This window comes from Dipteris shenzhenensis, chromosome 6, assembly GCF_047967505.1.
Source record: "Dipteris shenzhenensis isolate YYH24624 ecotype China chromosome 6, Dip_SZ_1.0, whole genome shotgun sequence".
Lineage (NCBI taxonomy): Eukaryota > Viridiplantae > Streptophyta > Polypodiopsida > Gleicheniales > Dipteridaceae > Dipteris > Dipteris shenzhenensis.
In genome coordinates, this window is record NC_141601.1 from 43,682,293 (window position 1) to 43,699,276 (window position 16,984).

The 16,984-nt window shown below is 44.2% G+C and overlaps 1 protein-coding gene across 6 annotated transcripts in view; it reads left to right on the forward strand.

The window, feature by feature from the left end:
- ABCG31 (pleiotropic drug resistance 3) overlaps positions 1 to 13,980 on the forward strand; it is a 52,401-nt gene extending 38,421 nt beyond the window's left edge. For all 6 annotated transcript variants that reach the window (XM_087375714.1, XM_087375717.1, XM_087375719.1 and 3 more), the window contains exons 15-21: positions 11,781 to 11,864; positions 11,962 to 12,095; positions 12,190 to 12,417; positions 12,690 to 12,861; positions 13,147 to 13,234; positions 13,364 to 13,530; positions 13,711 to 13,980. In XM_087375714.1, coding sequence (XP_087231840.1) covers positions 11,781 to 11,864; positions 11,962 to 12,095; positions 12,190 to 12,417; positions 12,690 to 12,861; positions 13,147 to 13,234; positions 13,364 to 13,530; positions 13,711 to 13,980 — 1,143 coding nt within the window. The remainder of the gene's footprint in view (positions 1 to 11,780; positions 11,865 to 11,961; positions 12,096 to 12,189; positions 12,418 to 12,689; positions 12,862 to 13,146; positions 13,235 to 13,363; positions 13,531 to 13,710) is intronic.
- Positions 13,981 to 16,984: the final 3,004 nt, after the last annotated feature.

Sequence of the window (16,984 nt, forward strand, 5' to 3'; positions counted from 1 at the left end):
GTAGGCAGCTGATCCGGAACTAGCTTCATCTAGGTGCCACTGGAGGTGCTATTGATATCCTTTTTATCCAGGAACACAAGCTGGATGCCAGTGATTGCTCTAAGTCTAGCAAACTGCTTTCAGGACATATCTTTTGGTCACCTACTATGGGCACAAGGGGAGGTACTTGTATTTCTCCCCTTGGTTGCTGTTCATGGTATTATCTCCCCTTCTAGAGCTCAATGGATCATTATTTTCATTGGAGGGCGTAAGATTGGTCTTCTCAATCTTTATGCTCCCAACAACAGAGGGGAGCAGATCTCCAAGGAGTTACTCTCTTGGGCACCCATTGAAGATTCTTGGATCATTGGTGGCGACTTCAACATGGTTGAGTTGCCTTCAGACAAAAAGGGAGGCAGACAGGGTGGAATTCATTCTTTGGAGAGGGCAGCATGGGATGCCTTCCTCTTTCAGTTTAGTGGCAGGGACACTTGGTTGGATGATGCCTTTCATATTATGCCACAGTCACTCCTGTACTCTTGGTCGAACAGGAGAATACACATGCCCATTCATGCACGAATTGACAGATTTTATGTAGACGATTAGGCACTCGACAGAGGAGGATTTGTATGCATTTCTACTTGGGTTTCCACCTCAGATCATTTTCCAGTGGTGTTGCAGATTCTTGAGCCTCATCGGAGAGGACACTTTGCCAGTGTCAGGATTCCGGATGCTTTTTATGCAGAGGAGAGCCTCACGGAGGATATTTTACAGATTTGGGTTTCTCACATACATGGTGGAGCTGTCCACCCATCTCAGGTAGCTGCAGCCTTATCCGGAATTAGTGACTATTAGCATACAGTCGTTGATTCTAGGAGACGTGAGATTCTCAGATGTGAGATTGGTATACGCCAGCAGTTAGCGTCCCTTCAGAGGGAAGAGCAGAAGAGGCCCACAGATGCTTGGATTCAGGAGCGCCTTGCTGCAGCAAGGGCTCATTTGCAGACATTGTTGGATCAGAGAGTAGAATATGCCTTTCATGAACGGGAATCCTTTTGGATTCAGATGGATGGCAGGGTCAACAAACACTTTTTCTCTACTCATGGGCCCAAACATAGTAGAGATAGTGTTTTGCAGCTTGTTGACTCAGACGAGGTGTTACAGTCAGATCCTGATGATGTCATGCGTGTAGCTTCAGATTTTTTTGCATCCCTTCTTACCACAGATCCAGGCACACATGCCATTGATGATGCTAGAGAGGCTATTTAGCAGTGTATCCCTGTATTGGTGAAGGATGAGATGTATGTTTCTCTGGATGCACCTTTCACCAATGCAGAATTCAAGACTGCATTACTTGCCCTTCACAAGGGCAAGTGCCCAGGTTCAGATGGACTTACCCCCTCCTTTTTTATTACTTTTTGGGAGCAGATTGGTGATCACATTACATCAGCCCTGCAGGGCGTGTGGGACTCTGGTGAGATACCGGACTCACTTACAGATGGTCTCATTCATCTCATCCCAAAGGGGGGTAATAGGAATCTTGTGTCTCAATGGAGACCTGTTACCTTATCACACGACGACCACCTGTGTCGACAGGCGTTGACCACATGACGACATCTGTTGACCACATGTTGACCATGTGTCAACACAAGTTAGCCACACGATCACACGGGTTCATCCAAGAGTACTATCCGAGGCAATCATGTAACGACACATATCAACCATAGGTCAACCAGGAGTATCATGTCCAAAGTGATCTCATCAAGAGCTGCGCACATGGAGAGTGAGCTTAGCACATGGAGCAGTCAGGAGTATTTACATTTACACAATGGTTCAGTGATACAGTGGTGCAGTGGTGCGGTGATTCAGCTCACCTGCACATGGAGAATTTACACCATTAGGCTGGCAAGTCAGGGAGTCAGGAAGTCGCCGTAGCCATCAAGAGAGCCAGTGGCGCAACGGCTATCCTCAACAGCTAAGAAGATAAGAGGATGACCAATGGGAAGAAAGAGGGGGATTCTCAGCGAAGAAGGGACTCTCCAAGGTGGGGGATGAGGATGAAGGAGAAGGGGGAGAGAGGGAAATTCATTCAACATTCAGATCTGGAGCGAAAGAGAGGAGAGTGAGGAGAGATAGAGGCTAGAGCTACAAGCTCCCCAAGGAGAGAGTGTGGAGAGACTTGTGTGTACCCTCTGTCTACTATGGGAATAGACCTGTGTATTCTTGTGACTTGCGACTTGTGACCTGGGGACACTAGTCCAGTGATATGTACTTTGGCCAACTTGGTCACTTTCTCATCTCTCTTGTTTCTTCCCGATATGGGGATTGTTCACCAGTGTAGGATTTTCTTATTCTGCTTATGTTGTGGAGTTCGCCGGTGATTGTCATTTAGCATAGTGCACTCGTACGTGCACTCGTACGTCGTCGTTCACTGCAATATAGCATACGGCACTCGCACACTCGCACACTATTGCACGGTACGCTCTGCGCGATCCATTGCATTAGAGCATTGCAAAACTCATGCTTCTCACGCCAGTGGCCTTTGGCCTCTGGTAACACCTCCGGAAGAATAGGAACCCCTCCCCTCAAACAGTTTATGGCGATCACGGTGGGACACTGCTGGTATTGAGTAGCACGAGTGAAGTGGTGATCTAGGGTCCTAGAGACAGGTCTTATGCCGAGTAGTTCTGAAACATTTGAAGGAGCAAGTGAGAGAACTAGGAGGTACTTGAGGAGAGTGGAGAAAAGACTTCTGGCAGACCAAACTAGGTACAAGAAGCATTACGTGCGACGTAAGTTTGCGAAGTCCTCAACTCGAGCACAAAGTGAGCCCATTGGAGCAGTAGCTAGAGCAAGTAACTTCATCGACACTCTCATTGACTTGGATCAACAGGAACCCTGGTGGTCTGATCCGGACTCCGGAGAAGAAGAAGTGCAAAGCGGAGAACAGGTGAAAGAAGAGGGTACTAAGGACGAGAGCTCCTCAAGGACACATCAAGGTCAGCCCCTCTCCTCCTCCTGCAACGATGTCTTCATCAACCACCTCTTCTACCAGAGTGGTGACTCCATCTGCTCCCGCCTCGACCTCTTGTGGACAAGCTGCTACCTCATCTGTTATGCATAGCTCTGGGCTCCTAGCTAATCCTTCTTCTACATCTATCCCATTGGGGGATACTTTTGCTCCGCCGACCATGCCTTTACCTGCCATGATGGTTTCATCTCCCTTTCCATCCACACCGGTGTTGCCTTTTCCACCACCTCCTTCCTTCCCTTCTGCCTACTCATCCATGACTTCAACTCCGTCCCTCTCTTTTCCAAATGCTCTCCCATCCTCTTTCACCCCCACATCTTCCATGTTCTCACCCTTTCCCTCTGCAACACCGAGACCCCCCACTTATGCGCTACCATCTGGGTATACTTCCTCTATGACTACATCAGTAGTGACTTTCCCATTGTGGTCCTCCACAGGAGGAGTTGTCGGGGTGGTCTCCTCCTTGGGAACACCAATACTCATTACAGCCCCATCGGGACTCCCTCCAACTCTTGCATCTTCTCCAACCTCTCGGGTGGGGATGGCCGCCGTTCTCAGTCCTCCAGACAGAGCTAGACTTCTTGAGCTACTCAACAAGGTCCACGTGAAGACTCAAAAGTTCAAAGGCACCTCCATGAGGATGCGGAAGCTCATGTGGGGAAGTTCCTTACAGCATGTAGAGCTAAAGGTGTGGAGAATGAGCATGCGTTTCTTCATATCTTTCCCTCGTCATTGGAGGATGCCGTGGATGTATGGTACTGTCAATTTCCTCCGGACCACTTCTAGACGTGGACCGACCTAAGGGAGGAATTCTTATGTACTTTCAAGTTGGAAAAATTCGAACACATGATTGTCCAAGAGTTATCCACTGACACCATGAAGCCTAGAGAAAGCATCTCTGAGATGTACACAAGGATGAGGTTCTTGGCGGCAAAGATGTCTGTGCCACCTAATGATGCTGTCATGAAGGGATGGTTTTTGAAAGCATTACCCCCTTCCATTGCTATAAGGTTGGTGGATAAACTCCCTGAACATGCCTCACTTCAAGACTTCCTAAAAGAAGCTGTCAAGATGGAACAGTCACAATTAAGCTTTGCCTCATCAACGAATACGACCACCCAACTCCCAAGAGAGGAGGGATCATCCGCATGGCAGCAACTCAAGAAGGAGTTAGAAGAAATCAAAGAAGGCCTGAAAGATAGAATAAAGGTGGATGGCCAATCGTCCTTTGAGGCCCAAATTCGAAGTGGCCTTTGGTGCACAGAATGCAAGAGTTCTAACCATGGTTACTGGGAGTGCCCCTCCAAGCGAAAGGTACCTACTTCTACCTCATTTTGTACATTTTGTGAGATCCATGGACATGATGCCTTTGAGTAGAGGTACCTCAAAGGATTAAGGAAGCTTCTTCCAGAGTATACCTCGGGGGAACCTCTAGTTGCTGCAGTCAACAAAACGGTACCCATAACTTCTGGCCCAGCAGAAGTATCTCCTGCTCGCCCTCTTGCATGAGCATCTGAGCCACCTCCTCCTCCTGTCATGCCACCTCCGTTGCTTCCGACTCCCCCTTTGCTCCAAGCTCCTGCCCCCAATTCAATTGGTTCCTCTTATTTCTATCCTCAGCCATACTATGCCCCGTACCAACCACCTATGTCAGGAGGTGGCTATGGACCCTCTTATCAACGTGGTCGAAGGGGTGGTTTCCGAGGTGGACGTGGAGGTGCAGGCAGAGGTACAAACTTTAGAAGACCCATCATGTGTTACAGATGTGGCGAGTACGGCCACTACCAAGATGATTATACACAGCCGTTCGGGGGACCCTCTTGTACACAGTGCAACACAAATGACCACTACACCAGAGATTGTCCCAATAGAAGAGTGGAACCCGCATCCCAAGTGAATATGGTTGATGTAGTAGTGGCGGGTGAGGGCAACAGTCCCCATTTGATTGGCGCAGTGTTGGGCGCTGTGACACGGTCACATACAAAAGGTGACAAATGTAAGGGTGACTCAGAGTCAGCACCAGAGACCTCAGCACCAATGAGTTCGACAAGTGTTCCCCCACCGAGGTCATTCTCCTCCTCCAAGGTACACAATACGCCTAGGAATAGACCACCCATGCTGGCTTCTGATAGTGATTCAGAAACAAACTCAAAGGGCACACAGCCATTAAGGTCAACCACTAACTCTGGAAGTGCCTCATCCTCGGGTGATCACTCTATGCCTTTGAGGTATCAGGAGGTGGTAAAGGGTGTCACGAGAGATCTTCAAACTGTTCTGAAGATGAAGGTAGCACACCTCAGCTTCCATCCCGCAAGTCCAGAACTATGAGGTTTGCAATAGAAGTGACAACCCTTGGACAGCACCGGGATAAGGAAGCACGAGTAGGTTCTCCCACTTTGTCCCCAACAGCACTCAACAGAGAAGACAAGACCTAGTCCTGCCCAGGAAAAAGGGAAAGGAGTGATGGAAGAGAAACCACTGGAGACAATGACTCACAGTTCACACCTACATCCACATCCTCGTATAAGCTTCGACCCTCGGCCAGAGGCTAGGAGGATGAGGTTGCAGAAGGCTAATGCTAATGTCCACCACTACTCCTTGTTTGAAGATCTTATGAGTTTTAAACCCAACCTCACTCTATGACAACTTTGTCTATTGTTCCCCCAAATCAAGCATCAGACTATTACATTTCTGAATCACCTCCCACGAGGTCGACACAAGGGATCTACTCCGAGTGAGCCAACACCAGAGACATTATCGGCTCAGCATGGGTCTACACCGGACCACTTCTCTGCCTACGCTGGCCTCACTTGTGAACAAAGTCCCAAGCTCACCGTGGAGATCCATGGAGTGGAGCTAAAGGACGTCTTCCTCGATGGTGGGGCCGCTGTGAACATTATGCCGAAAGGTACACTCCAAAAACTAGGGTTGAAGTTGACAAGTGATGTTCACTTTCAGTACGCATGGCTGATCAACGGAGAGTAAAACCAATGGGTGCAGTCAAAGGTGTTCACATGAAGATTGGCGGAGTAACTTTTCTCTCCAATTTTGTTGTCCTTGATATGACCGAAAATGAACAAACTTACCCTCTACTTCTTGGTAGGCCATGGTTGCGGTCTTCAAAAGCCATTCAGGATTGGTCAACTGATGAAGTTCGATTGCCCCTGGGATCGACATCCCTCGAAATAGATATGGTCACAGGGCAGGCAAGGCACATACCAATAGAACTAGGAGAGGAGGATTTTGAAGAACAAGCCGGAGCTGAAGAGGAGCAGTGGGGATGGCCCAGGGGTGGTGACCAAGATATTAATGAGGAGACAACCCTAGAAGGATTTGAAAGTTTGACCTACTTGTTGGATCGGGCTGATCAAGAAGACGAGCAAGCTGTCATTTTGGATTGGATGGGAACCCTGGGCTCCTTAGCGGTCAACATGGTGGAACTATGCCAACAAGAAGATCAAGAAGAACACCTACTTGCAGTATCAGATTTCCACCCAGAACGACAGGGTCTGGCTGAACTAGTTTACGAAAGGATGCCCTTTGGACTTTGCAATAGTCCACAGTAGATCCTTCATTGTATCCTATAGTATTGTCAGCATCATTTTGACCAATGTCCTCCATGTCGGCCACTGGACGACGATCCTCAATGTTTAGTGCAGTACCATCATTGTCCTCAGTACGATCGCTTGGAACATTCAGTAGGCTGCCCTTGAGGATCGCCTCCATAATCACAGGCAAGAATGGGAAGCAAAAATGACAACACTACGCAGCCAACATGCAGTAGCTCTGGCAACTTTGCAAAGCTAGCATGTCACAGAGGTGACCAGATTTCACCAGGAGATTACACAGTTAAAAGAGTCGTTGTCTTCCTCCGAGATTGCCAAGGAAAAATCAGAATCCAGAGTGGCTGAATTGGAAAAGAAGCGTTCATCCATGGAGGAAGAATTCACAGATCTTCGGATGCAGTTGGCCACCCTCCAGACTTCCCAGTCCACCTTGCAAGGGCAAAAGGATCAGTACTACCGGCGATACCACCGATATAAAGCCAAGTATGAAAATCTGAGAAATGTGATGGGCACGCTTGAGTGTGAGGAGGAAGCACCCCATCCACAGATACATATGACTAAGCCAGAGCAAAGGGATGAGCAAAAGGCCACAGAGCCAAATACGAAGGCGGAAGAGGAGAAGGCAGAGGAACAGGCTGCTGATTACCACCCTCAGTAATCTCATACAAGGGTTGATACATGGGTGTTTGGGGTTTTTTTTTTTTTTGGCACTGTTAGATTTTGCCAAGCTGCTTGGCCCTCACTGTAAATATCAGTGTTTTACCTCAAGATGTACTCAGTTTTTTTTGCAATTTTCCATGTTGTCCCTTATCACGCAGCAGTTTCTTTTTCATGTTTCAACTTAATACAAATCTTGGATTACTCCCACGGCCAACCACATGGTCTGTACCATTTCCTTTTCCTACTCCATCACCATATCAATGGTTTGTAAGTTCATTTTTATTTTTTCTTTGATGGATTCGTCCTCCATTTCTATTCACCGGGACGGTGAATGATCGTGGCGGGGGAAACTGTTACCTTATCACACGACGACCACTTGTCGACAGGCGTTGACCACATGACGACATCTGTTGACCACATGTTGACCATGTGTCAACACAAGTTAGCCACGCGATCAGACGGGTTCATCCAGGAGTACTATTCGAGGCAATCATGTAACGACACATGTCAACCACAGGTCAACCAGGAGTATCATGTCCAAAGTGATCTCATCAAGAGCTGCGCACATGGAGAGTGAGCTTAGCACATGGAGCAGTCAGGAGTATTTACATTTACACAATGGTTCAGTGATACAGTGGTGCAGTGGTGCGGTGATTCAGCTCACCTACACATGGAGAATTTACACCATCAAGTTGGCGAGTCAGGGAGTCAGGAAGTCGCGGTAGCCATCAAGAGAGCCAGCGGTGCAACGGCTATCCTCAACAGCTAAGGAGATAAGAAGATGACCAATGGGAAGAAAGAGGGGGATTCTCAGCGAAGAAGGGACCCTCCAAGGTGGGGGATGAGGATGAAGGAGAAGGGGGGGAGAGAGAAATTCATTCAACATTCAGATCTTGAGCGAAAGATAGAGATAGAGGCTAGAGCTACAAGCTCGCCAAGGAGAGAGTGTGGAGAGACTTGTGTGTACCCTCTGTCTACTATGGGGATAGACCTGTGTATTCTTGTGACTTGCGACTTGTGACCTGGGGACACTAGTCCAGTGATATGTACTTTGGCCAACTTGGTCACTTTCTCATCTCTCTTGTCTCTTCCCGATATGGGGATTGTTCACCAATGTAGGATTTTCTTATTCTGCTTATGTTGTGGAGTTCACCGCTGATTGTCATTTAGCATAGTACACTCGTACGTCGTCATTCGCTGCAATATAGCATACGACACTCACACACTACTGCACGGTGTGCTTTGCGCGATCCATTGCATTAGAGCATTGCAAAACTCATACTTCTCACGCCAGTGGCCTTTGGCCTCTGGTAACACCTCCAGAAGGATAGGAACCCCTCTCCTCAAACAAGACCCATCACTCTATTGGGCACTTTTTACAAGATTCTAGCAAAAGCCATCAGTCTGCGGCTACAGGTTTTTCTTCCAGATTTGATTCATGACACGCAGACAGGGTTTGTGCATGGCAGAAGTATTTTTTATAATATTTTCTCATTTTGGGAGGCCTCAGAATGGGCCATGCAGAGCCGCCAGAGATTGGCCATTCTACTCTTGGACTTTGAGAAAGCTTACGACAAAGTAAACTGGGATTTTTTAGAGGGTACTCTATCTTGCTTTGGTTTTTCAGATGCATGGATTAGAGGAGTATCCTCTCTATATAAATCAGCCCATAGCCAGTTGCTCATTGGGGGGGTAGGAGGGGACAAGTTTTAGATTTCCAGATCCGTCCGCCAAGGATGTCCTCTTGCCCCGTTTCTTTTTCTATTTGAGGCGGAAGCTATGAGTATCTACATTAGATCTCAAGCTGATATTTATGGGTTGAGGCTTCCTATCCGTTGGCAAGAAGAGCTCCTAGATAGTGAGTTGGCAGATGACACGGCTGTTTTTTTGGATGCCTCCCCCAGGACACTCACTTCCTTCCGGACAACCTTGGATTTGTTTTGCACGGCTACAGGTGCACACATTAATTGGCATAAATCCAGTGGTTTTTGGATTTGTGAGGATGACACCCCGGATTGGGGTAATGATATTGGCTTCACTTGGGTACAAAGGGGCATCTCCGTCAGATATTTGGGCTGCCAGTTTGGGGTGGGCATCTCTCCTTCACAACAGTTTGCTCTGATGTTGGAAAGCATCATAAGAAAGCTCCTTTTCTGGAGCTCAGCCAAACTTGACTTAGCCTCCAGGGTGGTGGTGGTTAACCAGGTTCTTCTAGCCACAGCATGGTTTGTATGCTCTTGTTGGTGCCACTCTATGGATTGTATCACTCAGCTTTAGAGGCCTATACGAAACTTTTTATGGAGTGGTCTAGATGGACACAACTGATGTTACAGCCAGGGTGGCTTGGGAGACCTTGATTCATCCTACAAGAGAAGGGGGTTTGAATATCATCGACCCAGATCTACAGTGCAGAGCTTTACTCTGCAAGTTTGTTGTGAGAGGGCTTATGCCAGGGCAAGAGCCTTGGAAGGATTTTTTTATCAGATGCATACAGTCTCGCACGCCCACTTCAGGAGAGGATTGGACACACAGTACTAGATGGGTTTTCACCACAGCCCACCTCAGGTCTCCCTCTTCCCCTCTTATGGTTGCTATCCTGAAAGCATGGGCCAGCTTCAGGATTTCAGGATTCCCCCATCCACCCGTGAAGAGATTGAAAGGCAACCTATCATGTGGAATGATAGGATTTTGGATGAGTTTGGCAGACCACTTGGAGCTTCTCCTTACATGCAGTGGCCGAGATGGGAGAGTGGCCCTGCATCTACAGTGGGAGCATGGAAAGCCTTCAGGAAGCTTCCTACAGACCGACAGGCCCAGATGGTTCTTAATCTCAGAGGGAGTGCAGGGAGAGTCCAATAGATTGATGCAGCCTTGCCCTTGGATTGGGTGGTTAAACAAGGTTTCCCCCTCTCACCGACAATCTTTGGTCTTTTTATCGATGGGTTGGAAGAGCGGATGACAATTAATAGCAAGGAGAGCATTCAGATTGCAGGGTATGCTTTGTTAATGCTTATCTACACAAATGACATAGTAATCTTCACAAAGAATAAGGAGAGCTTGCAAGCACATCTAGATGCGCTACACTCAGGGACGTAGGTCAATATAGACAAGTCAAAGGTAGTGGTCATCAAGACACGCAACAAACAAGTAGATGTCACATATGGGGGAGAGCCCCTAGAACTAGTCAACTCATATAAATATTTAGGATTGGATTTCATGGACAACTACAAGTGGAATACATGCGTGGAAAGAAGGATTCTAGGGGGTTTGAAAGCTCTATATAGCTTCCAAAAAAAATGCAGGAAGGCATACCTGTGGAATTGGGAAATGGGAAAGTTTGTTTACGCCATGCTTGTGCATACAGTAATCCTCTACGGATGCGCTTGGGCACCTGAGCTGTCAAATCATATTGGGAAAGAATAGAAACTATACATAAACGTTTTCTGATGGGGGAGTTGGGGGTTAAGACACAGACACCCTGTCTGATCCTACTAGATGAGATGGGTATGTTACCTCTAGAGGGGCAAGCATTGTGTCAATTCATGGCCTACCTCAACAAAGTTGAGAAGATGGACACCAGTAGGAGTTGATGGAAGTTACACAAAGCATGGGCTGGCACAGGGAGGGAATGAAATGGATGGAAACATGGAGTATAGCAGCCACTAATTTACCAGAATATGCATGTGAAATAAGGGAGATTGTGACGCAAAAAATGCTACAAAAACCATGGCAAAACTTTGGGAAAAATGCAGTTTTATAAACAGGAAATTAACTCAATGGACAGCCATGGAATGCAGAAATAGCTCAGGGAAGACATATCAACATTTAAAAGACATCTCAGCCACAAAATCAGAACTAGCTCATATGATCTCGAAGTAGAGAGGGGTAGATGGGCAAGACCTCGGATTCCTAGAAAGGAAAGAACCTGCAAACTCTACCCCACAAGGGAGGTAGAGAATGAACATCATGTATCCTATGATGTAGAGCCTACTCAGACATCAGAGAAGGATATGGGGACAGCAGAGATCTAAAAAACCTACTGGAGCAGCCAGCCAAAAAGCTAGGAAGCTACTTGAAAGAGGTTTTGGAACATCGCAACAAGGTACCGGGTCTAGCATGCAAGCTAGCCCAACAAGTACTGAATACATGACAAGTTTGAAATTTTCTCACTAGATGTAAGAAATCGATAGTGATCAGCAGTCCCATAGATCCCGAAGGCCATTTTATAGATTTAGTATGTAGAGTTGTGTTATAATAATCGAGCTGAGATGCCATGTGCACTCCTCGTCTCTCTGATTTATCCAGATGATGTAAGCATTTTGACATTTTGTAGCATGTCCCATAGACCCGTGAGGCTCCCCGTGGACATTAATATGACTCTCTCTCTCTCTCTCTCTCTCTCTCTCTCTCTTTTGTGCGATTGTGTTTGCACATTCAGCCAAGATGCACTCCTGTTTTTCAAGTTATAGTGTAACATTATTGTACAAGTAGGAAAGCATGGATGGAATAAATTGATCTCAGAATCATAAATATCATATGTGCAGCTGGTGCTTATGAAACGTGGTGGGCAAATTATCTACGGTGGACCTCTTGGGGAGCATTCAAACTTGATGATTGAGTACTTTCAGGTTTACATATATTCCTCATTTTGTTTGTTTTGGTAGCCACTTCAGTCTAGAGAGAACGAAGGAAATTTTGAAAGTTGAAATATGCCTATGTTTGTAGGATATTGAAGGTGTGCATCCTATAAAAGATGGTCAAAATCCTGCTACATGGATGCTTGAAATAAGTACACCTTATGCAGAAGAGAAGATTGGGAGGGACTTTGCAGACATTTACATAAACTCTGATCTTTACAAGTGAGATTACAGTAAAACCTAAATGTTCATATTCCGATCACACCAGTACAAAAGCTTCTACTTAATTCCAAACTTTGCCTTTATTCAAATGCAGGAGGAATGAAAGTTTGATTCAACAGTTAAACACTCCAGCGCCTGGTCAAAATGATTTAGAATTTTCAACTCAGTACGCTCAGACCGCATGGACCCAGCTATTGGCATGCCTCTGGAAGCAGAATCTCACATATTGGAGAAGCCCATCTTATGTGGTTGTGCGATTCTTCTTCACTGTGGTTGCTGCCCTGCTTTTCGGGACAATATTTTGGAGCTTAGGCTCAAAACGGTATCTCTTCTTTTCATATTTTGGAGTATTTCAGACTATTTACAAATATTTCAACATCCAACCACAACATTATGTCCACCAGGATTTTCTATAATGTCTCAGGTGAAACTTTCATATTTGCCTAGGAAACAGTTATCTTTAGTGTTCATTTAATGTCCAAAAGTTGCAACGCACATAATTTTTGAAACTATTCCACATCTTTCAGTTACCCTTTGAATGCCACTTTACATTTTCTGAATATTTTTTGGAAAATCGTCTCTTACTCCTTACAGACAGACACAGCAGGACCTATTCAATGTCATTGGGGCTCTTTATGCTGCAGTTTTGTTTCTTGGTGTCAACAACGCATCAACTGTGCAACCAGTTGTTGCAGTTGAACGTTCAGTTTTTTATCGAGAACGTGCAGCTGGAATGTATGCTGCTATTCCTTATGCTTTTGCTCAGGTTAGCTGAAAGCTATTTTTTACTACTCCCCGAATCATTTTTGGGTACATTTCTCTTGGAAAGTTTGCATGTACCAGAAAATACTGGAAGTGTACTATTAGTTAAATAGAGGGCAAGCATGCCATTCAAACACTTGAGGTCTCAAATGTTGCATTTTAGGGAAGTCCATGCCACAAAACAGCAGTCAAAATCCCAGGAAATGCCAAGAAGGCACATTTAAATTTCTTGAGTGTCAAAACATGCAACAAAGATTAAACATCATCATATCTTTGCATGATTTTGCAGGCTTTGATAGAGCTTCCTTACATCATGTTCCAAACACTTTTGTATGGTGTGATCACATACTCCATGATTAATTTTGAATGGACCGCAGGTGCACTTGAATTGTTAATCCTTGCTATTGATATATCAAGTTTCAAAAATGAATATTAATACTGAATCGTTTCTCAATAATAGGATTCACCCATTACTGCAGTTGAGTAATGTAAAGCGGGACTTGCAGGGAAATTTTTCTACTATATATTGTTCATGTTTTTGACATTTACGTACTACACATTCTATGGAATGATGGCTGTTGGATTAACACCATCACAGCAGCTTGCAGCAGTTGTTTCATCAGCTTTTTACTCCTTATGGAATCTATTTTCAGGATTCCTTATCCCAAAAACAGTGAGGCGCTATGCTTTGTCATATCCCTATTCTTGCCTGAGAACATTAGGGGAAAATATTAAGTGAATTTTATTTTAATTAATATTTCCCAAATTTATTGGATATATATAACTTTAAAATCACAAAACTTTAGTCAAGGTTCAAAGACTCATTGCTCACAGTATGACTCAACTCTTGCAGAGAATGCCCGGATGGTGGGTTTGGTTCTACTGGATCAGTCCTGTTGCCTGGACTCTCAATGGACTTATCACTTCCCAATTGGGTGATGTAACAACAACACTGACTACTTCATCAGGACAACAAATGAGTGTGCAAGATTTCATTCATATGAACTTTGGCTTCCGTCATGAACTGCTAGGTGTTTGTGTAGCTGTACTTGTTGCCTTTGCATTCTTGTTCTGGATCATCTTTGCCTTATCTATCAAGTATTTGAACTACCAACATAGATAAAGACGTCTGCATGAAGCAGGCTTATTGAAGATTACATAGAAGGCTGTTGTTCACCAATTTTTACCCGGCCTTTGAGTGGAGTGCAAAGGGGAGCTCATTCTTGGGATCAAATTTGTATCATGTATGTTTTATAAACATAAACACCATTGAAATGGATGGAAAATGGATTTTATTTCATTATTTTGACGTAATTCTTGAATCCATCGATCAAGTTATGAGGATTGCCAACTGTGTTCTTTCTACCTTTACTTTCCCTCTCTGCGTTTTCTGATCATGTATCATGTGAAGCAACCTTATGCTACAAGGGTGAATGAGAACAAAATATCTACTGTAATGCTTGATACAGAACCTCTTTTCTCTGTTTTACGGGAACTTTGCAGGATAACGAGATCAAACCAAATGTATTCCATCGAGTATAAAATTTTGGTCATCTAGGGATGCACTTGACATGATAAATTCATAACTGTACTCTTTTGTGCAGTCCTTAATAGTGAGGTGCTGAAGTGAAGGGACCTTTTAAAATCCATGAATTATAAATGAGGTAAATTGGAAAAGCTGACCATTGGGACCAGAACAATATATAAGAGGGAGACGATACCCACATATAAAAAGAGGGTAGAGGCATTAGAGGGTTGTGAAGATTGGACTGCGCTCATTCTGTCAACCAGATTATTATTTAAACAATTTAATCACCAAATTATGATAAAATTGAGTCAATATTTGTATAAGATAATTAAATTGATGTAGAAGTCCTGGCCCTACCACCCAAAGGAGGATATTGTCTGCAAATACGCAATGAGTCTGTCTCCTCCACTTTGGACCTTTCATAAAATCAATGGGTATAAAACATGCTTCTACTCTACAGCTGGACTCTCAGTTTGGATTGAAATCAAGGAACCACGAATGAATGTTGAAAAGAAAGGGAAATCATTGTCTCTACAGTTTCACTTTGAGCATCCTTTCCCCCTTCTATTCCCAAGAATCCCATGTTAACATTGTTGATGATTACCAGGGTCGTTTGGATTATGGTCGATTTCAACCATGTGATTCAAAGGACCCAACGTCATGGATCCACCTAAGGTAAAGTCAGCTCAAGACACAGGGAAACCAAGTCAACAGTACTATAATCAATCTGTAGCAGTCATTTAGACAACATTTCAAAACCCTAACGTGACTTCAATTCAGTCCTAAGATAGCTGAAAAGGTAAGTTTAAGTGCCAATTTCTATGCCAAATCCCATGTTGTTGGTTTCAAAGCAATCTTCATTTATTGGTAACCTTTATTACCATCTAATACCAGTTCTACTATATAAAAGGCATTTTGTAAAGAAAACAATATCATTGATACTATATGAAACCCATTTCCAAAAGAAAAAGGGCAAGAAAAGCAGGATAAAGTGGAAAAGCCAGCTAAAAGTGGAGAAAAGCAGGTCGCACCTTTTCTTGGATAAAAACAGCAGTCACTATTTCGACCATAACTTTTGATTTTGAACTCTAATTGAGGAGATCTTTTTTTTTGGGAAAGCTGAGATTGTGATCTACAACTTTACAGAAGAGGTCGAGATCTAATTCCATGATCTATTAAGTCGAAAACTCAGAATACGCAGAGTCAGCAAGGCAGCATATTTCAGAAGCTCCGAGATTGAGATTGAGAGTGCGAGTGAGAGTGAGATTCTTTTTTCGTCTATCATCGTATCATCTTGAGTGAGAGTGAGATTCATTGAAACACCTTGGTGTGAGTGAGAGTGAGAGTGAGAATAGCTCGGGGGTGGTCGGGCGGCTGATGTGACTCCAGGATTGATTGTAAACGATTTTGATTCAACAAAAAGTCTCCTTCTATTGTATTTCAGTTTTCTTCTTCTCTCTATAGAACCAATCTTGATTTTAAGGTTTGGAGCGTCTCAAGAGAGTTAACATTTTGAAATATGTTGTCATAAGAAAATAAGCAAGCTATTGGATACAATTAGGGATTCAAGATGCAAATTCACTTGGCATGAAAATATTATAGAAAAAATCTATCTTGGCAGGTCAATTATATATTCAACATATTCAAGTTAAGCACATAATATGATCAGTTGAAGCATGAAATATTATTCAATCCCAACCCTTGAAGAAAGAAGTCACTAAGCTGGATGCCTTAAAAATCCTTGGGAGAACCATGCCTTGAATTATCATATTGCACTACAAGCTCAATATAATAAAGGATATTGTAAGAAATCACGGATGAAGGGAGGAGCATTCAGTCAGTTTCTTGACCTAACTCTGTACATTTTTCTTAATCAATAGCTATTCATGCACATAATCAATGTGCAACCAGACCAAATACATTATTAGTAGGAACACTATCCTATGGCATCCACGAACTACGTCTTGGTGAATAGGTTTGATCCTTAAAGAACTAATGGATAGGTCAAACATCTCCCTTTCTGCCTTATGCCAAATGGATTGAAAAAGAAATATTTGTGCTCTACCTTTCCATGGCCCTTTGGACTCGCAAAAGTGAGATTCCTCTTAGATGGTCACAAATTCACCATAGCCATGTGGATCACTTGGAAAAGTTGAGAATGGCCTTGCAAAGAGTGGATGATGCAAAAGGGTGCCTTAATCCTAGAAAATGATGTCTAACACACAAGAAGGTATCTCTCTTGGGACATGTTATCTCACAAGGAGCCATAGAGATGGACCTTGAGAAAGTGCAAGTGATTATGCCCTTCCACCACCCACCAATGTAAGGGAGGTAAAGAGAACTTCAAGTAACCCAAAATACTACCAACACTTTGTCGATATGTTTTTTGAAAAGATGTATCCTATAAACTTGTTGACCAAGAAAAGTATTCCCTTCCAATGGGGGCCAAATCAAAATCAATCAAAATCAAGCCTTTTGTTCGGTTAAGGCATGCATGAGTCAAAGTCTAATTATGCAACCTCGTAAGTGGGGAGATGACTTTTATGTGAATCCAAGTATGCTGCTGCATTTAGTGGGTGCGCTATCTAAAAATCTCCAG